Source organism: Panthera onca, chromosome C1 (genome assembly GCF_046562875.1).
Source record: "Panthera onca isolate mPanOnc1 chromosome C1, mPanOnc1 haplotype 2, whole genome shotgun sequence".
Classification (NCBI taxonomy): domain Eukaryota; kingdom Metazoa; phylum Chordata; class Mammalia; order Carnivora; family Felidae; genus Panthera; species Panthera onca.
This window is the reverse complement of record NC_138346.1, coordinates 139,400,469-139,422,322: the sequence shown is the minus strand read 5'-3', so window position 1 is coordinate 139,422,322 and position 21,854 is coordinate 139,400,469. Positions and strand designations below refer to the sequence as shown.

Below are 21,854 nucleotides of genomic sequence, written 5' to 3'. Positions count from 1 at the left end.
GCCACTTAGAGATCAAATTGATCTTAGAATTTTATAGATATTGTTGAATATGTATACATACACAACACACACATATAATGTTTATGGGTAGTGTTGATTTGGGGAGTACCATGAAGTACCTAAAATTATACACAAGTGGAGTATACATATTTCTCAGTGTTATTGAGGATCCTTCATTTTAGTTAGTTTCAGAAATATCCCTTAGTCTTTAGACAATTAGGAACTACTCTTGTGGAATATTGGATAGATTGCAAGTCCTTCAAACAGTTTTACATAAAATATCACCAATTTTGTGTCTTTAGTAGGACTTTTCTTTTTGGTGAGGCTTTGGAATAAAGGCAGGTAACTAATTTGTTGGATAAAAATATATCAGTTTATTTTAAAGGTCAGAATAACAGTAAGTTAATGAAGTCCATGAGTGTTTTATATTACATAGATGTTGATAGTGACAAAATACTTAGGTGGATTAAGTGATAATATTAGTAAATTAGGAGAGACTTATTGTAGTTAAGCTGTAATGTGGATTGACTGCATGATTATTTTTACAGCATTGCCTTCTTTGATTCCACTTTTTGAGTACAATATTTTTCAAATTAAACCATTAATAATTTCTTATCACCCTAATTTTTGCTAAGTCAATATTTCACACTTTTTGTATTTCTGTTAGTCTATAATAAGATGATTAAATTGTAAGATAATTGCGTTCTTTAGCCATTGGAAAATTTCTTTCTGAAATTGCATTTTAATTTTTGCTTGTCATTTATTACTCTTTACGTGTGTGTGTGTGTGTGTGTGTGTGTGTGTGTGTGTATACATACACACACTCTGTTCAGAAACATTTACCCAGTAGTTACCTTAATTGGTAACATAATTTTATTTGATAATAATTGGTGGATATGATTTTTCTCTCTCCCTTTGAAAGCCCAGTTTTTTAATTTTTAGAAATTATTCAGGCATACTCAGCTATGTTTTTAAGTTAAAAAAAAATTTTTTTTTTAAATGTTTATTTTTGAGAGACAGAGACACAGCAGGGGAGGGGGGGAGAGAGAGAGAGAGAGAGAGAGAGAGAGAGAGACAGACACAGAATCCAAAGCAGTCTCCAAGGCTCTGAGCACAGAGCCCGACATGGGGCTCGAACCCACGAACCGTGAGATTATGACCTGAACTGAAGTCAGATGCTCAACGGACGGAGCCACCCAGGCGCCCCTTTAAAAATTTTTTTTTAATGTTTATGTTTATTTTTGAGACAGAGAGAGACAGATCATGAGCGGGGGAAGGGCAGAGAAAGAGGGAGACACAGAAAGCGAAGCAGGCTCCAGGCTCTGAGCTGTGAGCACAGAGCCCAATGTGACCCAGGGCTCAATTAAGTTCTTTTTTAAACTTTGTTTTGTGGGGTTTCTTTTTTTTACACAAATGGGGAAAATTAATAAACTATTTTTTTAAATGTCTTTCAGCCAATGGTAATGATAGTAAAAAATTTAAAGGAGAAGATAAAATGGATGGTGCTCCTTCTCGTGTACTTCATATTCGAAAGTTACCTGGTGAAGTGACAGAAACTGAAGTTATTGCTTTAGGCTTACCTTTTGGTAAAGTGACCAACATCCTTATGCTGAAAGGAAAAAATCAGGTATGCTTCTTTCAGGACTTACAAAACTGTTAAGCCCCAAGCTATCCTGTGTGTGTGAATTAGCTATCTCCTAATAAAAGGGTAGAATATAGTAGGTCCTAACTTTTGTAAAAGAGCATAACAGAAGTTCTTGACTTTTCCTGGTAATGGTGTTTCGGAAATTAATACTAGGGAGCCAAAATGAATGAGTTACTGTAGTTTTAAATTTCGCCTTTTGAATTCACTTTTGGACTCTAATTGAACAGTTGTTATAATGAGATTGTGGAAAATACAAATGAAGTATTTCTTTCATTGTGGCTTTGATATCAGAAAACAGGGTGGATACTAGTAGCATCTTCTCCTTTAAGTTCTCATGGAAGTGTTTATCTGATAGCATTAGAAGAAAACAGTCATTAATCCTAGATAATTCTTCATTTAATAAATGTATCTGTGGCAGAGGTGCCCTGGCATATTAAAATTTTGCTTTAAAATTTCTAATATCATTTAGAAGAACTTATGAAATTTAACATGCTCTTAAATATAATAAATGTCACTAATCTGATATTTAATTCTTAATTTTTTTCTTTCTCTCTTGAGTTACACTGCTTTAAAAATGACTAAGATTTCTTATGTCTCTAAGAGTGGTAAAATTCTGATGTTAGAAAACGTTTAGATTTTATTTTCTTTAGCTTTTGTTGGGGGACTATATTTGTGGTATATGGAAAATAAGGATAAGTAAGGATAACTTACTTGAACATCTAAATGTAACTGGGAAGGTTATAGTCTTGTACTGATTTTTCTTATTAACTGAATATATTACACAGATACTGAGGTTTATTTGAATATAATTCATGGTATTAAAATGTTTGCTATTTAAATTTTCAGGCATTTTTGGAACTAGCAACAGAGGAAGCCGCTATTACTATGGTTAATTACTATTCTGCTGTGACACCTCATCTCCGTAACCAACCAATTTATATCCAGTACTCCAATCACAAAGAACTAAAAACAGATAATACATTAAACCAAGTGAGTATGTGTAGGTACACAAATAAAATGGCCTAGGACATATTAAGAGTCTGAAACATATTAACAGAAAGTAAAAATATTTAACCATTCAGAAGCTATGGGCATTTTCTTGTTATTTTAAAGACATTTTCTTGCAGTATGTCCCTAAGTATTAAATATTATGTTAATTTACAAAATGTATGTGAAGTCTATTATGTGCATGTTTTAAATTGGTACTTGATGAAGTAAATAATATTTTTTCAAAGCTTTAAGGTTCTAGTCAAAATGTTCATTTTCATGTTGCAAGTTCAAATTTTTGTATAGAAACTGCACATGAGATTGGGCTTACTATTAGCGTAAACTGTACAGGTCTGTTGCTTAGAGTTTTAAGGTATGTTTAATACCTTTAGTTATTAATAACTAAAATTAGGAATAAAAATGTTAGAAATAAAAATATTTCTATAAGAAACTTAAGACCTGTAGGTCTTATGAAAATATTTTTATTGAAGATGTGTGAATGGTTTTCTGGTGGGAGTGGGGGTGTTTGGGAATGTAAGAATTGAGAATATATGAATATATTGAATTTTTTTAAGTGTGATGTAGAAGATACCAATTATTTAAAATTAATATGTATATATTTTTTAAATAGCATAGGAATGATTTTAGACCTAAAAACATAGCATTTAAGGAATGGTCTTTTGGCTCTTTTAATACAGTTTTTAGCTAATTATATGTTTTATGTTTCAGTAAAATATAAACTATCTGGCTGTTTGTCTTACTGAAAATGTAATAGAAAATAATTCCTCATATATTTTAACCTTCATAAAAACTGACTTTTCCAGATCATTTTGATAGTTGATAAATAAATATTTAAAATTTTTTGTCTAAAGACCAGGCTGAATTTTCAGCTGGGTTTTGTTTTAATTTGGTAATAATTTTCATTCCTTTTGAACCAGAAATTGTACTTCTAGGAATTTATCATGAGGAAATATGCTAAAAGATATTCTATATTTATTTTACTCAGAATTTAAGTTTTCAATTAGCAATAATCGCGCCTCGGATAAACCTCATTGGCTACGATACTGCCACTGCGCAAAGCTATTTTACTCAGAATTTAAAATGGCATTCAGTATTTCAATTTTATTTATATATTAGTATTTTTAGTAATTTGTGAATGCATTCTCATTTTAAAAGATTCCATTGCAGGGAACATGAAAAAAGATAAGGCATCTATAGACAAATGCATGTAAGGGAAGGGGATTTATAATTTTAAATAGAATACTTAGTGAAAACCCCATGAACAGGTGACATTTCAGTTACAAACTTCAAAGTGATTTGGAAATAAATACAATTATTCTGGCCTGGACTATTCCAGACATAGGGAACAATCAATGCAACAGTTGCTTGTGTTGGGAAAACAAAACAAAACAATTGTTTTTGCAGCCATATTTTTAATTTTCAGAAGCCCTTTAATCTTTTTTGATAATCCTTTTTAGGTTACAATTAGTCAGTGTTTTGTGATTTCACAATTCTTTAAGGATACTACTAATTAATAGTATTTTTAAAAATACCTCACTCTATCTAAATTATCTCATTCTTTCAGTGTTAGCTGTTATGTTTATCTTCTGTCCATCTGTCTGTCTTCCTCCCCCCAGTTGTGTTTATATATTTTAGAAAGGACAATTAGGTTTTATTGGACTGTTATGCTTTCCTCTAGAGTAAAATAAGGAGTTTGGACACTGAGCTGGGATCCCATAAATACCAAAGAGCACCTTATTCTGGGCCTGTAAAACTCTCTTTAGAATTTCTTTCTTTTAGGGGAGGATTTTGTTGTTTTTTTTTTAATGATAAGGGAGAGAGATGATGAGGGAATGGGAGAAAGAGGAATTTGTTCATTACGCAGACTTTCCATTAACCCTTTGATTTTCGTCCTAGGACTCTGCCAGTTTCTAATCTGACATAATGTGGCGGTTAACAGTGCAAACCCTGTTTGTTCTGTGTTCACTAAGTCTTCTTTGTTCCCATTTGTTTCCATTTATTTTCTGCATTCCAGGAATTTTGGTAAAAGTATTCTATGCTAATGAGGACATTCTCTCTATTCAGTGTTTGGGTTTATTCCATGTTGTATTAATTTATAGGCATTTTTATTTTTAATTTTAATTCCAGTGTAGGTAACACAGTGTTAATTAGTTTTAGGTGCACAATATAGTGATTCAGCAATTCTGTATGTTACTCAGTGCTTATCATGATAAGGGTACTCTTTAATCCCCATCACCTCATTTATAGGCATTTTTCTGGGCTTTCATAAATAGAAGAGAGTCCAATAAATATGAGTCAACCTTGAATTCTTCCATGATCCTTCCTCAAATTACCAAGTCTTACCAGTTCACTCTTGTTAATATCTGCCTAGTTTTCATCATCTTTCTTGCTACTTTAGTAGCTCAGACACAGTTACCTTTTGGCTGTACTGTGATAACAGCTCTCTTATTGATCTGCTTTTTTGCTTTCCCCTCTTGAATTCTTTCTCCCTCCCTACTTCCTCTCCCCTTCCCCTACACTTCCCCTCTCCCCTTCCCTATTAGTCTCTTTCCCCTCACCCCGTCCCTCTCTCTTAAATATATATATTTATATATTTTTTTTAATAGTTGGTTTATTTATTTTGAGAGTGGGGGAGAGTGTGTGCAAGTAGGGGAGGGACAGAGGGGGCGGGGGGAGGGGGAGAGAGAGAGAGAGAGAGAGAGAGAGAGAGAGAGAGAGAGAGAGAATGAATGAATAAATGAATGAATATATATATCCCAACCAGGCTCCACACTGGCAGTGCAGAGCTCCATGTGGTGTTCGAAATCATGAACTGTGAGATCATGACCTGAGACGAAATCAAGAGTCAGGTACTTAACCAGCTGAGTCACCCAGGTACCCCTAAGTATGTATATATCTTTGTAAAACAGACAAATCTGATTTTAGTTACTCTCCTGCAGCCATATCCTTTTCATGCTCAGGATAAAGCCCTTCAGAAGAGATGGCTACTATTTCTGTCTTACGGCTGTATGTTTCCTTGTGCTTCTACCCAAAAGTAATTGTAAATCCTCCAACCTGGCATGCTTTCTCTTATTTCCAGTCTTTTGAGGCCACTATGTTTCTGTGATGTCACTCTTGCCTGGAATATTAAGGCCTGCCTACCCTTGTGCCACTTTTCCAACCCACACTTCACATGGCCGGTTAGTAGACATCTTCAGGTCTCCCCTTAGTTTCCTCTAGAAAGCCATCTTTTGATCCACAGTGTGGGTGAGGTTTGCATTAAGAAACTTTGACACCGGCGCCTGGGTGGCTCAGTCAGTTAAGCGTCCAACTCTTGGTTTTGGCTTAGGATCTGATTTCACAGTTCAGGAGTTTGAGCCCCATGTTGGGCTTTGCACTGCCAGTGGAGAGCCTGCTTGAGATTCTCTCCCTCTCTCTCTGCCCCTTCCCTGCTAGCATGTGAATGTGTATGCTCTTTCTCTCTTTCTCTCTCTCTCAATAAATAAATAAACTTTAAAAAAAAAAAAAAAGAAACTTTGACATAAATTAAAACCACATTGAGCTACTACCATGTACTGTGTCAGATTGCCTATGATTAAGATGGGTAATGCCAGATGTTGGTAACAAGGTTGGGAAGCTGGAACTTTCATATATACATGCTAAGAATGTAAATTAGTAGACTTATGTTTAAAAACTTGAAATATGTAGTAAAGCTGAGCATATACATAATCTTTGTCTTAGTAAATCTATCCTAGTTACATACCTGAGAAAATATGTAATATGTGCATCAGAAGATACGTATGAGAAAGTTCATGGAACACTAATACATAATAGTCCCAAACTAGAAATCATCTACATGTTCAGCAGCAGTAGAATATGTTGTGGCATATTCATTTGTTGGAATTTCTTAGAATACAAAAAGAATGATCAAGCTACTTATACTTGCAAAACATGGATGTATATCATAAAAATAATGTTTAGTGAAAGAAGCCAGACCAAAGTAGAACACATATGATGCCATTTTATATAACTGGGAGAAAGCATGAATGTGGCCTCTAGGGTTTTGACAATGCTCTGTTTTTATCTAGTCATTTTACAGATATGTCCAATTTGTGATGTTTTATTGAGCTGTATACTCTTAGGATCCGTGTCCTTTTATATGTATATGTAATAGTTCACTAAGTTCAGTTAAAATCTTTGTTGGCAAGCCAACTCTGTTTCATCAATTAAAAAAAATATGGAAAGTTATTTGTTAATGATAGTAGAAAACCTAATTGTTAAGCTAAAAAGAGAAGATGGAGAAAAGTGAATAGTACTGGGGGGAAAGGTTTGTAATAGACATATCGCACACACACACCTAGGTGATATATGGAAGGGTACCCATGTTTATATCGGTATGGAATGGGTATGAGAAAGGATACAGGGTGACAGGGTTGCAGAGGAAACTTTTAACCTTTTGTTCCATTTGGATAGTATATCATGTGATTCCTGTTTTAAAAAGACATTCCATTATTTGAGGTAGGAGATGTTAGTATTTTCCTAAGTTGTGATATTTCCATGCTTGCAATAACATAAATATATGTAAGGACATGCTTCACTAGTGAAGGAAGTAATATTGTAGTACACTACTTAAAATACTTCAAGTCACCTCAGCCAATATATAGATCTGTAGGTCATATTATTGTTTAATTAGCATTTAAATAATGAGGTTTGACCAGATGGGCATGTGGTCTCTGAATTCCAAACTGCGTGATCTCCTGGTTATGGGACATGTCAATGAAATGACTTTTTTTTTTTTTTTTGTTTCCAGCTTTATTGAGATAAAAATTGATATATTGTGTAAATTTAAGGTATATATTGTGTTGATTTGACACACGGATTGCAAAATTATTTCTACCATAGTATATGTGCTGTCAAAGTAACCAGTTTTGTTTATTCTCATATCTTTTGTGTTCGCCTTCCTTTTCATTTATCATGCTGAGTTTATATTCCTATTCATCTGCCAGTACAGCTTTTTCAAACTGTAAAACAATGTAGTAGTATTTGTTATTGTTACTTAACAGTTATTTGCCTTTGTATAGGTTTTTTGACCCCAGATAGGTAGAAATACTATTTCCTTACTGGTGAATCTATCATAGTAGTAATATTCTAGTATGTATATTTTTTCACATTTTAAAATCTCCGAAATTAAGATGTGTCTTAAGTGTCGTTGATTTGTCTGGTTTAATTAGTAGTATTTTAGAAGTTATGCTACTATGAAAAAGACTTAATATATGTCCTGAATATTTCTCCTTTAAGATTGTATTAGAAATAATAAACTTTACAGGAGTTCTTTTGGATAATCTGGTAATCCCCTTGCTGAGGTTTACTGGGTACCTTTTTTATGGAGTGAATAATGTTAAGTTGAAGTTTTATTGTTCTCTAAAAGTTTGTTTAAAACATTTTCTGATGATATGAATCTGCCAAACTATATTTTGTTCTTTTGAAAATAAATTATGTTGCCTTTCTTCGTTTGTTCCATTATCTAGGTCCCAAACCTTAGATAATTGTTTTGAAGTAAATACCAGTAGATACTTGAATTATAAACCGATAATACCTGGCTCATGGTAGGAGCTCCAAAGTATTTATTGAATGATTGTTAAATTTTGTTTAATCTGTGTGTGTTGTAGAAAAAAATGAACTAATAGTGTAACATGTAGCAAAGTTTAAATGAAAATATGGAGTGTGTTTCTAAAGTGCTTATCTTTTAATTTTCAGCGTGCTCAAGCAGTTCTTCAAGCTGTGACAGCTGTCCAGACAGCAAATACGCCTCTTAGTGGCACCACAGTTAGTGAGAGTGCAGTGACTCCAGCCCAGAGTCCAGTGCTTAGAATAATTATTGACAATATGTACTACCCTGTAACACTTGATGTTCTTCACCAAGTAAGTTTAACTTAATTTTCATGTTTACCTATAAATTGGAGAAATAAAGATAACAGTAGATAAATAATATTTTGATTTTAATTTTTTAACAGATATTTTCAAAGTTTGGTGCTGTATTAAAGATCATCACATTTACAAAAAATAACCAGTTTCAGGCTCTTCTCCAGTATGGTGATCCAGTAAATGCTCAACAAGCAAAACTAGTAAGTCTGGAGCTTGCTTTTTTTTTTTTTTTTTTTTAAATAGATAGTGATCTTTTTCAATGGTGGGTACACATAAACACATATATTGCTGATGTTACTAATATGGACATAACTTGGCAATACCATGTAGCATTGTAGATGGCACAAATTGGTATCATTTACATACAGTTAGAAAAGCTTGGTATTTGTGATAGAAATGTTTATTTCTAAGGATAGTTCTATCTATAGTTATCTATAATTGATTTCTGTTACTTTCCATTTTTGATTTAGGTCCAAAGTTTTATGCTCCTGAGGATATGGCAGGATATATTGTGCATGAACACCAGTAAAGATTTTGAGTGTTTTCCAGTGGGAGTTTCAGAGTAATTAATTTAGCTATCAAGACACTTGGGCTGAAATAATCATCACACATGTGGTTCAGATATTATGATAAGCTCTCAGTTTATTTAAGACTACAGTATATTTAATACTCTCTTTAAAGGCTTTTTTTTTTAAGACTGCTTTTTTGAATACATTCCTGATCTGCTTTTTATTTCCATCATTTACGTTTTTTTTTTGTTGTTCTATATGGAGGATAAGAAACTACTAAAAGAAGTAAAATATCTTCCTGTATCATGACCACTATTGAAAACTGCATATCATATCTTTGCTACCAACTGCCTTAATCTTCTATTTGTGTATCGTATTTAAATCTACCTTTGCTCTAGCTCTTTAATGTCTTGTGCCATGTTATCTCATTGTGATTATTATTCTGTTGTTAAACGATCAAATATTCATTATTAAACCATTACATCAGCTGTCTTATCTTCCTTTACCTTCTGTCTTACCTCTTTTTTCTCCCTTTTACTCATACTTTCAAATAATTATGGTCTGTAATACTTCAGTGCTTCCTCTAGATCAAGATAGATTGTATTGAACCCAGACCATTTTTGATTGTTTCATTGTGTTTCCAACTTCAGCATGTCATTTGGGAAGCAAAAATAGCTTAAGATATTTTTGCTATACCGTTTATATTGGCATAATTGAAATGTTTACCAAGTGCTGTTATCTCGTTTTTTTCCTAATATGTAGTCAACAGAACAGGAATTACTCTTGTGTTATAAGGGGATGCTAATATTTAAAGAGGTAAATTACTTACAATGTTCACTATATATAAGGTAGACGTATTTTCAGTCTGATTTTCTCCAGTATGTTGCTACTCACTTGTTCTTAAGTTACATGATCTAATCTTATTATATTTTCCTTTTCAGGCATACATTAACACTTGGGATTCTTTTTTCCAAAAATATTGATTTCTCTTTACATGTCCCTGACCTCTAACTTTGGAGATATTTTATATTTAAAGAGTAACCAAAATCCATGTGGTATGAGGTTTGATCAGTAGCATACGGTCTAGAAGCCAGGATGTTTATGGCACTTTTCACAGCTTCCAAATATTTAAATATAGTGCATGTTTTTCTTAATGTGGAATATTTTTTGTCATCCCTTCTGATGGAGAGGGGAGAGTATTTGGTAGAAGGCAATGGAATGGAATTTAACTTGAAATTACACTGCATTTGGGGTATAATCCAATGGGGAGAGTAGTTTATGTGTTTTGTCTGAGGTAATCTATAGTAATGAGAACAAAAGATTGTACTTTAATTATGTTATCAGATATTTGAGGTTTAAATTTAACCAGTCGTCTGTGTAGGATAATAAGCATCAAATATTTGTGAGGGTTACACTCAATCATGTCTTCTCTACAAAGATCTACAGTTGTAATTCCGAGGGAGTTATTAGGTAATTATTTAATATTCATTATTTAACTATTCTTGTATCTGAACTGAACATCATTTCACTTATTAGAGAAGGAAAAAAGAGGTCGTTTCCCGAACTTGCTTGCCCCATTATCTTGTAATCCAGATTCCTTGTTAAAACATATACTTTTGATGACTCTAGTAATCTTTCTTCATGCCTGTATCCAGACTGTTGGGTGTAGCTAGAGAATATCCTGTAATCTAGCAGTTGATACCAGTTGAAGTTTATCAGCATTAATTACAAATAGGCCCTCTATTCTGCTTGACAAATGTCACCACATTTCTCCAGCATGCTGTCCCATTTTTCACAAAGACTGTATCAGAAAATTAGTCTACCAACTCTCTTCACTCCTCCTTATGAGCTTGCCTACTATTTTTCAGAAAAAATAGAAGGTATCGGATGGAAACTCCCATCAGGTTTTCTCACAAAATCCACTTATACCACACCTATCGTTCTCTTCTAATAAAAGGCATAGATGACTTTAGGACAAGTAAACTCCAGATCCTGTCTTCTTCTCCCCTTCAAGAGACTTTGCACTATCGTTCATCCCTCTTTCTCTTACATTTTTCTCTGTGTTGGCTACTTGTCACCAGTGTCACAAGCATCATTAAATTTCTCTCATTTTGAGTGAATTTACCCTGAACTCCACACATGTATCACCCTTTCTCCTCCCTTTTCATTTATAGCCAGACCTACTAAATAAGCTGTTTGCTGTGTATACTTTTTCCCTTTTTATTTCCTCACCTACTATAATTTGGTTTCAGCCCCGATTTACTGAAATTATTCTTCCCAGTGTCCCCAGGATCACTACAGTAGGTAAATCTCACCAGCCTTATTCAGTCCTTACCCTCTAGGTACCTTTCATACAGCGTGAGCCATTCTCTTTCTTAAAATCTTCTCTTCTCCTGGTCTCAACACTTCTTGCCTAGATATGTTCCACCTCTCTTTGTCTCATCATATCCTTTCCCTTCTTTCTGCCTGGGGGACTTCACCTGTTCCCATAGCTCAATTATACCTTCATGACTGTGACATGCCCACGTGGCTCTTTCTAGCTCAGATCTCTTCTGAGAGACCCAGAGTAGGAACTTAGTGGACCATTAGGCACCTTCAGACTTAGTGTGATCAGTTCAGCTCCTGTCACCTACCCACTCAGCCTTTCTCCCCACCCCCTCCCCCCCCCCCCCAAAAAAAAAAAAACCCAAACCCTTCCTCACCTGTGTCAGTAAAAAGCTCAGGGTATCGAATTCCATGTCAGTAACAAGCCAGAAAACATGTCTTTTATTCCTCTTCCTTTCATCCTACCACCAAATCTTATTCTCATCCTAAATTTCTGTTGAATCTATCCTTTTGTCTCCCAGCTCTCTTGCACACCACCTTCGTCTAAACCAGGTGTTATTCAAAGTGCTGGTCTCTGATGGTACCAGGAGCGTTTGCCAAAATACAAGTCAGCATACTTCTAGTAGTGTGTTTAGTGCGCTGTTAATACAGATTCTGACACACTCCTTTTCATGCAGAGTGATTTGGACAGCTAGTCCAAGAATCCCAGAAGGCCTCTGACTCACCTCACCACTTTGAGTTCTTCCCCTACACTTATTTTTCTCCCGAGCACTAAGGATGATTCAACATAAAGTCCTATTACTTCCATTCTCAGTGCCCTTCAGTGACTGGCTTTTGTCCTTAGTGTAAACTTCTCAGTCCTTAACATGGCTTACAGAACTCTAAAGCAATCCTCAGTGTTTGTCTTTCCAATCTCATCTCTCTTCTTTTAACTAAATTGGAATTTTTTTAAAGTTTTTCATTTTATTTATTTTAGAGAGAGTGCGTAGGTGGGGAAGTGGGACAGAGGAGGAGGAGAAGGAGGAGGAGGAGACAGAGAATCCTAAGCAGGCTCCATGCTCAGCACAGAGCTCAACACGGGACTCATTTCCACAACCCTGGGATCATGACCCAAGCTGAAATCAAGAGTTGGACACTCAAGTAACTGAGCCACCCAGGCACCCCAACTATATTGGACTTTGTAAAATAGCTTGCATATGCTGTATTTTCTCTGATTTCTCAGGCTTAGAACCTGATGTTTCATTTGCTTCTACTGCTTTCTCTTTGTCTTTTTATGTCCACCTCTACCTGTTTTCCTCTTTCAGGTTTAGAAGTCTCTGAGAAGTCTTCCGTAAACTTCCAGCTACATCACATCCCTTCCTTTGTTCTCACTACCACACATCAAATTTGTAATTACTTGTGAGATGTCTATATTTTGTTTTCCTATAAGTTATATAAGAGTGGGTGGCTCTTCTGCTTTGTTCCTAGAACATATATTCCTAGAACATAGCACGGTGTATAGCACATTGTAGGTATTAGAACTTTCATACTGTGTCACAACTCTCCTAGCACTTGGGGAGAACATCACCTGCTGTGCTACAGATCTCTTCCTGTTTTGCAGTCATCCTTGTATATCTCAGTATACTACAAAATGAATTGGTTCTAAACTTTGTAGTTCATTTGCCACATTTTTAAAAAAGTTTTTTTAATGTTTATTTATTTTTGAGGAAGACAGAGTGAGCAGGGGAGGGGCAGGGAGAGAGCGAGAGACACAGAATCTGAAGCAGGCTCCAAGCTCTGAGCTGTCAGCACAGAGCCCAACATGGGGCTTGAACTCATGAACCATGAGATCATGACCTGAGCCGAAGTCAGGCACTCAACGGACTGAGTCACCCAGGCGCCCCTCAGTTGCTACATTTTTATGCTTATTAAGACAATGAAGGCTATGTAAAAAACAGATTAACAGTGGAGCATTAGTGAGTGTTGGAAAAATTCAACAATCTCTTGAATTTGTCCTAAGGTTCATATATATTTCAGTCCAGTCTTCAAAAGTCTGCAAAAAAAAAAAAAAAAAAAATGCTGGTCTACTACTAAAGTACTATAGTTCTAAATATATACATATAATGGATCTTGGTCTATGTAAACATCAGGCTTAATCTATTGATCTATTATCAGAAGAACTTGTTTCATTTTCATTTTCATGGTGATTTAGCTAAACATTCTTCATTTCTGAACTATTGTTTTATACAGTAAATGTTTATTCTTCTAATGAAAAATTAATATATTCCCTTGTTCTTTAGTTTCTTCTAGGCTTATATCCAGCTGGAGTAGCAATTGTGATTATATAGGAGCAGGAAAAAAAAAAACCATAATAATCATAACAGCAGCATGGTCTTTTATAACTCACATTATACTTACACATACGTGATCTTTTGTTTAATCCTCAAAGTAACCTGTGAGGATCATGGCAGCCATTACCATCTTTGTTTTCCAGATTAAGAAAGATCCTGATACTCAGAGAGGTTAAGTAACTTGCTCAATATGACGTAATTGAATGTAGACTTTTCAGCTCTAGAGCCTGTACTCTTCTATTCCAGAGCTTTCCTGGGATGATGTTGGATTTTCTATTTCAAGTTATTTTGATTCAGGTTGAACACCTCAAGTTACGGAAATAATAGTTTTTGCCCCGTTTTATGGGACTTGCTATTATGCCTTATAGTGATACTTACTTGGCTTGAGGCACTTCATAAAATGTGTCATCAAACAAAAGTTACCTTACAAAATTCGAACAATTCTTCTAAGTGCTGCCATCCAGCAAAAAATGTGTATAATAAAATTAAAGTATTAAGCAGACTATTATGGTATGACTTTGACAGGACTGTCATCCTTGTTTATTTTTTTAAATTATTTGCAGATATTTTGAATTAAAAGTATTAGCAAATGTGTTCAACTGGTTGTATTTTAGATTTGAGTAGCACTTTCTGTTTAAAGAAGATAGTATTTGTGGAAACAAATAATGTACAGCTGGGATAACGAAGAATGATGCATGATACTTGGTCCCTTTCCTGGTGGCTTTTATGTGCAGGTCTTCAATATTGGGTTTTATTGTCGAAATCCTATTTCTTGCTAATTTTCATTCCTTAAGACTGCTGATATACTTTATTCACTTTTACAGGCCCTAGATGGTCAGAATATTTATAATGCTTGCTGTACACTAAGGATTGATTTTTCCAAACTTGTGAATTTGAATGTAAAATACAACAATGATAAAAGTAGGGATTATACTCGACCTGATCTTCCATCTGGGGATGGACAACCTGCATTGGACCCAGCTATTGCTGCAGCATTTGCCAAGGAGACCTCTCTCTTAGGTATGATTTTTATTGTCTATACCACTTTTCTCCCATTTTGCCAAATGGGAAAGTGCCTATTAAAACTACAGTAAGTATAATAAATCCTCCATTTTGGAATTTAAGAAATTGTGTTAGGTTATTATTATTTTTTTTTTTATGATGCATATGAATGCTGTTGGGAGAAAAGCTTAAAGTGTTAATTACAGTTCTATCAGCTATATTCCTTTCATCATCCTCAGTTTCTCTGTTAAAAGAAGAGCTCTAATAAAGAAATACTGTTGAGTTATTTACACGTTAAACTTGATTACACACTCTCTTGGTCTACGTCTAGAGTCTTTGTCCATATTCTTTAGTCTTTAGCAATTCTGATTGCTTTAATTTAGTACTGCACAGAAACGGTGAAAAGTGAACAGGTGAAACATGTAATGGGATTAGTCATATGGGTTTTTTCAATGATATTATAATCTGTCTCTTAAAAAACAATTTAAACGAAGAATTCGCTATGAAGATTTATTCTGGTATTCACATTTTGTCTCAATCATTTATATTTCACCTTGTTCTACAATGGATTTGAGTCACCTCCCATAAAAAAAATACAAAAATTTGCAACAACTAGTTGATGGAGTAAAGATGAAGATAATAGGGAATGAAGAATAAGGGAAAATGTTACTTTGTAAGTAAAATGAGTGATTTATAACTTAGGATGAAATTTTAGTTTTATTTGCTGTGTTTCAGAAATTCTTGACATTTGATATTTGTAAGATTTTCTTTAAATCAGAGTGTGTCCATATGGAACCCAAGATTGAGGAGTTAAAAACTAGCTCTTACAGTTTAGTTTGTGTCCCTCAGTCAGAAAAAGCATATTATAATGAAGTAATTCTTAGAAATAGATTTATATTTATTGTGGATATGTAACAATGGTGTTTTCCATTGAAAGTGCAGTATAGGTGATACATCTGTGAACAGAGACACCCTAATGCACAAGAGAAGCAGTTGACATTTGAAATTAATTCTGGTGACTTCAGACCAAACTGACCCTTTAATGTTCTAACACATCTAGCACAAGCCCTAACTGTCTTTCATGACTTTAACAGAGTCTTAAGGTTGGTAATATTTTTTTCTGACAGAATCTCTATCACAGTGTGGGCCTACTTTAAGCCTTTACTCCCTTAACTTGGCTTCTTAAATTGATTATTTCGTAATGTACCATTTTAAAGGTAAAGGCAAGAGTGAGACAATGAGTGATACATGATCTTTGATTATAATCATTACTATAGATTCTTCAATTCTTTACTGATAGAAATGATATGATTTTTACAGAAGAGAAAACATCAACATTTATCGAGTAGCTTCTAGGTCCTAGGCATTCTACTAGGCACTGTTCAGTCACATTATTTAATCCTTAAAATAACCAAAGCAGATGACGTCTCTTTTTTGAGAAGTTTAAAAATTCACATGGAACTCGTTGAACAATTTAAGGGTAAAATACCAAGAAATTCCAGCTAGTGACAAGCATAGGACCATAACAATCAGTTCCTTGGACTCTTAAGGAGTTTGTGTGTGTGCTCATTTGGGTATAGTTAGATGTGCCTCTGTGTGTTTGGATTCTGGATGGAATACAGGTTAGAAGTCATGAAGATTCTTCTAGGGAGTTCATCACTATTTTCCTTGTAACCTCATAGCCCTGATGAAATTTTTTTTTAAGTAATAGTAAAACATTTTTCTCATAAATATGAAGCACTGGCATAACTAACTTGTGTCTTTCTCTGTACTTTCATTATCCATTTTTCAGGTATTGTGTATTTTTGCACTAAAAGCATATGAGTAAAGTTCACTCCTTAATAAATGTGGCTAGTGTCTTCTCCTTCGCTCTGTTTTGACTATTTTAATATATCTTTGTTTCTGCACTCTTGCTTGATAAGGAAAAAGGAAATGTTTTGTAGTGGAAATATGTGAATTCACCTTTTACTAAATGATTTCATCGTTTATCTATTTCAGTGGTTTTGGATTTTGTTATAACTGGGTTTTGTTTAAGTATCCCCAGATATTTTTTGAATGTTAGGGGAGTTACAAGATTCAAAAATCAGATAATGGAATGGACTCTGATAGTTTTGATCATTTACAAGAGGTAACCACTGTTAATATTTTTGCTCTTATTTTCTATGTAAATAAGTATTTTTGTACAAAATTAAAATCACACTGCAGTTTTGTGATATGTTGTTATAATTGTTATTTTGTAAGAATTTTTTTGAAAACTAATTTTAATATTTTTGAAAGTACCTTTGTTGGACATTGAATCTTCTTCTATACTTTTTATTAACATATATGGCATGTGACAGATACCCTGTACATAACTTTTTGTCTTTCAAATTATTCCCTTAAACTAGATGCCTAGAGCTAGAAATACTAAATCAAAAAAAGTGTTAAAGACTCCTGATTCTTACTGCAAATTTCTTTCTAGAAAGGTGATATTAAACTAATATGAATGGGGGGCGCCTTGGTGGCTCAGTCGGTTAAGCGTCTGACTTCGGCTCAGGGCATGATCTCACGGTCTGCGAGTTCGAGCCCCGCGTAGGGCTCTGTGCTGACAGCTCAGAGCCTGGAGCCTGTTTCAGATTCTGTGTCTCCCTCTCTCTCTGACCCTCCCCCGTTCATGCTCTGTCTCAAAAATAAATAAACATTTTAAAAAAAAAAAAAACAAAACTAATATGAATGGTATATGAGGCTGGCTATTCCACTTTTTTCCCTACTAGCATTGAGTATTATTTTTTTGATTTACTGGATATTAATTTGATAAGAATGTGTCAGGTTATTATTTTAATTTTTTATTATGAGCTAGCTTGTAATTTTTAAATGCTTATTAGACAGAAGTCTCTGAATTGGTTGTCTTTCTATTGGGATGTACATGTAAAGTGTGTTTTAAGGTTATCCATATTTCATATAAGCTGAGTCTTCAACTTGATTCACACAGTATTTTACGCTAGCCAGTTTATAGAAAAATTATTTTTAAATTTATCTCAATCCAAAGATATCTATTTATCGGACATGAAGTTAATTTTTTCCCCCACATTGGTGGATATTGTCATCTTTATAAGGAGCCACTTACTATTTTGCCTTTTATAGTAGCTTTCAGGCACCCTTTATAGCAACATCCAATATTACTTTAGTAAGGTCATGCCCTCTGGAATGGTAACTAAATCTTTTCTATGTTTATTTGCCTGCAATGATATTTAATGTCAGGTGACTTCAACATACAACAAACTGGTATTGATGGTATTGATCCATTTCCTGCTGAGACTTCCTCAAGCAGTACTTGTTCAAAATGAAATAATTGATAGATGACCCTTTATTTCGAAGATTCTGTAAGAACACAAGTACTAAATATTTTCTGCAAATATTTAGGGAATTCACTTTACCTCGTATAATTTTATATCTAAGGATTTGGCTGAATTCGGAATCAATATTATACATTTTAATTGGTTTATTTTACATAATGGTTTATTAAGACTAGCATTTATACTTGGCTTCTCTTTTTCTTTTAGTGCTAGGGATTACAGTGTCTCAGTGTCTCAGAAAATGTACTTCTTTCAAGAAGTGAGACCTAGTGCTTTGTAAATAATTAGAAATCTGACATCTAAATACATAATCACAAATCCAGCAGACTATTAGTTATTCACGTATTCTACTTCAAAGAAAAAGGTGATAAAAATCCTTGAGATTATAAATTGAGATGTCGTTACTATGATCATTTTATCATGTTTAAGAAGTGTATTTAATTTATCAAGGGGCGGATCACTTTTAGAAAAATTGCTGGAAGTAATTTTTCATGATCATGTTGTCTACATTTAAAAAATTAGGGAAGGTACTGTACAAAGAGTACTTTAGAGCTTTCCATGTGTTTTGAGTTGAATAAAGTAATTGTCATCCATTTCTTCATATGGCCTTAACAAAAGTCAATACAAAACTTTTTATACGAAATCTGTTGATGTCAAAATAATTGATAATTGAGGACCGATCTAACAAACATTTGTTCATAAAGGTAAATCTGTAGTTCTGTAGGACAGTGTCTCTCAAATTTTTCTGCATGTGGAAATCACCAAGCCCTACCCTTACACTGAAAATAATGAGGAGTGTGTCCCAGTAGTTTGTAGTTTTTCAAGAATCCCAAGATGGTTTTACTGTGTAATGGGAGTTGATAAATACAGAGAAAAGTTAGTAATTTTTAGATGCTAAATTTAGCTTTTTAGCAAAGTTAACAGAATTCTCAAAAAAAAATTCTTTATAGCTATTGAATAGTATTTTAATACTTTGTTTATTCATGCCAAATAAATATATTTTGGCATTTTTCTGATAGAATGTTGTCTAGCTGTTAAATTGAGTTTTTTTCCTGTTTGTGATGCATAAAATCAACAAGTAAACTTTAAAATATTCTTTTAAAATTATTTTTAAGTGATTTCTGAAAGCTTTTGTTATTTTCGAATGGGTTATTCATATGGTAGGTTTTAAAAACTTTTTACTATCAAAGATTTCAGTCATCATATACCAGTATAGTGAATCCTACATTCCCATCATCTTGATTCAATAGTTTCCACACTTGTTTTATCTGTTCATCATTTTTTCGATTGTATTTTGAAGCAAATCCTTGACATCATGTCATGTCATCTCAAACATTACCATAATATCTTTAAAATAATGACATTTTCTTACCAAACCATAATATGATTATCACACCCATCAAATTTGACAGTGACTTCTTAATGTCATTGAGTACTCAATCCATCTTCAAATTTCCCCGGTTTTCTCAAAAAAATGTATTTTAAGAGTTGCTTTGTTCAGAATATCCTCTCGGGCCATATATGACATCTGGTTATTTCTCTTAAGTCCCTGGTAATCTGTACTCTCCCTTCATGCCCACCCTCAGATCCATTGACTTAATGAGGAAACCTAATTATTTTGAGAAAGTCCTACAGTCTGGATTGGTGTGGCTCTTTTTTGTAGTGTCATCTTAACTTGTTTCCATGTGAACCAGAAGTTAACTCCAAAAGCTTGATTAAATTTAGATTCTGTTATTTCTATTTCTCAAGAATATTCATAGGAATACTTCATAGGTGTTCTTGTTCCATATTGTATGTCTATTGGAAGCATAAAACATCTGGTTATCCCACTTTTAGTCATGTTTTAAAATAGATTGTAGTTTAGGTGTTATGATCCTTCATTATATTGATCTAATGGTTTGAGAATCCACCAGTGATTGCTGCCTTAATTTATTCTATATGGGGGTTGCAAATGTTGCCTTCCTCCTCCCCATTCACATATCCCTTTCCATTAATTAGTTGAAAATCTTTGTAGAATTTTCCTTCATCAACTAAGGCTGTTTACCTTATAATTGGTTTGTTCTAGACAGTTTTAAATTCTTGCATTTATTTACTAGTTTTAGGTGGAAGAAATTGATGCCCAGCTTTTGTTTTTTGTTAATTATTTAAACCAGTTTATGAATGGGTACAACCTAGATTCTTCCCAACTTCTGCTTTAAACTTCAGAAACTGTAGGTTGCTTCCTGGTTCTGGTAGCCCCAGAGTGGTTTGAGATAATGGCCTTAGCCCAGAGGTGAGCAGTTTTATTTATGTAATAATAATTTTTTATTTTGGTCATAGCCAGTGGCCTAAAAAAAGAAAAGGGTGGTGGTGGATAAGGACTAAACAGAGCTAATTAAAATTTAAATATGTTTCTCCCCAAAAATAATACATCACCCTAAAATAAAGAACTGGGAAGCATTAGTGTTTCTTTACTAAATACCAAAAGAATATAAATCACTTCTCCTGTAGCTACTTATGAGGGGAAAAAAGACCCGCAGATATGAGTGTGAGTTGTTTTCTCAAAGGATTAACATCCCTTAGGTGTTCTTTTCCTTGTATCTGTGGGTATGTGCAGTCTGTCTGTTTATACATTTTTAATATGGTTCTATAAGATATGCAGTAAAAACAAACATCTTTTATGCAACATTGCAATATGCTGTTTCAGTAGGGTGATGAGGGGGAAAACTACAAATCCAGACAAATTGGAAATTAATTAGTATGTCGCAATGAGCAATAGACCAATACTCATCTATTTTCTTATGATATATTTAAGTGATGCCCATGTTTTCCCATGTGTGGTTTTAAAATAAGATACTCATTATTGTCTTTTAGATATTACTTAATAAATTTAGGTTGTTACAGTATCCTCCAAAGGTGAATGCTATTTAGAAATTCTTGTGTGTTTTTTTTTTCTGAACCATTCAGTAGCCTCAGAGCTTAGTCTGATTTCATTTAATTATTATGATGTAGGCCATTAAGTAGACTTTTTTAAAAAGATCCTTGTGGAAAGGAGTCTTGAGGATACTTTATACCACTTTCTAACAAGTGGGGTCTTTTTGGATGATGGGTATTGACAGAAGAGATAAGCTGTTTTTTTCCTAACACTATTTGCTTTCCCTAGAAAAATATGGCTCCACTGTCAAAATGCCTAGATCTTTTGGGTAATTCCCATGAGAGGAATAAATATTTAGAAAATTATTAGTTTAAAAGTAGTTACTTAGATTCCACCTATATTGCTGCAGTTCTTCATTTCATTTATTTTGTAGCAAAAATATTTGAAATACTATGGCTTAGAATGAAATTGTCTGATGCATATGGATACTAATCACTAGCCATTGATTGAATATGCGTTATGTGCCAGGCATTGTTCCTAACCCTTGTGAGTTAGTCCTCACATTGTCCGTAAATGAAGTTAACCCTTAACTGTCCGCCTACTTTATCAGTTTAGAAACTGGAATACAAAAAGATGAGCAGTTTGCTCAGATTCTTATAATTAGTGGGTGGCTGAGGTATTCAGGGATGCTGGCAGTCTGGCTCCAGAGTTCATACTCCTAACAGACAATTGAATAAAATATGCAGTAGACTAGTTGGGCCTCTTAGTCTGACTAAACTCCCCCCCATGGAGTTAAAATAGAATAATGTCATACATATAGTAAATATGTAAGTCTTATAGTTTTAATTTCCTTTTTGTCCCTCCTATACTAAGGTGTTTTGTTTTGCCAAGACATTGGCTTTTTGTTGCCCAGCCCATTAGGTGTTGGACCTGGTTATTATA

At 33.9% G+C, this 21,854-nt stretch overlaps 1 protein-coding gene and 1 pseudogene across 6 annotated transcripts in view; one reads left to right on the top strand and one right to left on the bottom strand.

The window, feature by feature from the left end:
• PTBP2 (polypyrimidine tract binding protein 2) overlaps nucleotides 1-21,854 on the top strand; it is an 81,637-nt gene that overhangs the window by 41,548 nt on the left and 18,235 nt on the right. For all 6 annotated transcript variants that reach the window (XM_060621635.3, XM_060621634.3, XM_060621633.3 and 3 more), the window contains 5 exons: nucleotides 1,455-1,627; nucleotides 2,492-2,635; nucleotides 8,390-8,554; nucleotides 8,647-8,757; nucleotides 14,546-14,741. In XM_060621635.3, coding sequence (XP_060477618.1) covers nucleotides 1,455-1,627; nucleotides 2,492-2,635; nucleotides 8,390-8,554; nucleotides 8,647-8,757; nucleotides 14,546-14,741 — 789 coding nt within the window. The remainder of the gene's footprint in view (nucleotides 1-1,454; nucleotides 1,628-2,491; nucleotides 2,636-8,389; nucleotides 8,555-8,646; nucleotides 8,758-14,545; nucleotides 14,742-21,854) is intronic.
• Nucleotides 3,556-3,714, bottom strand: LOC132673921 (U4 spliceosomal RNA; annotated as a pseudogene).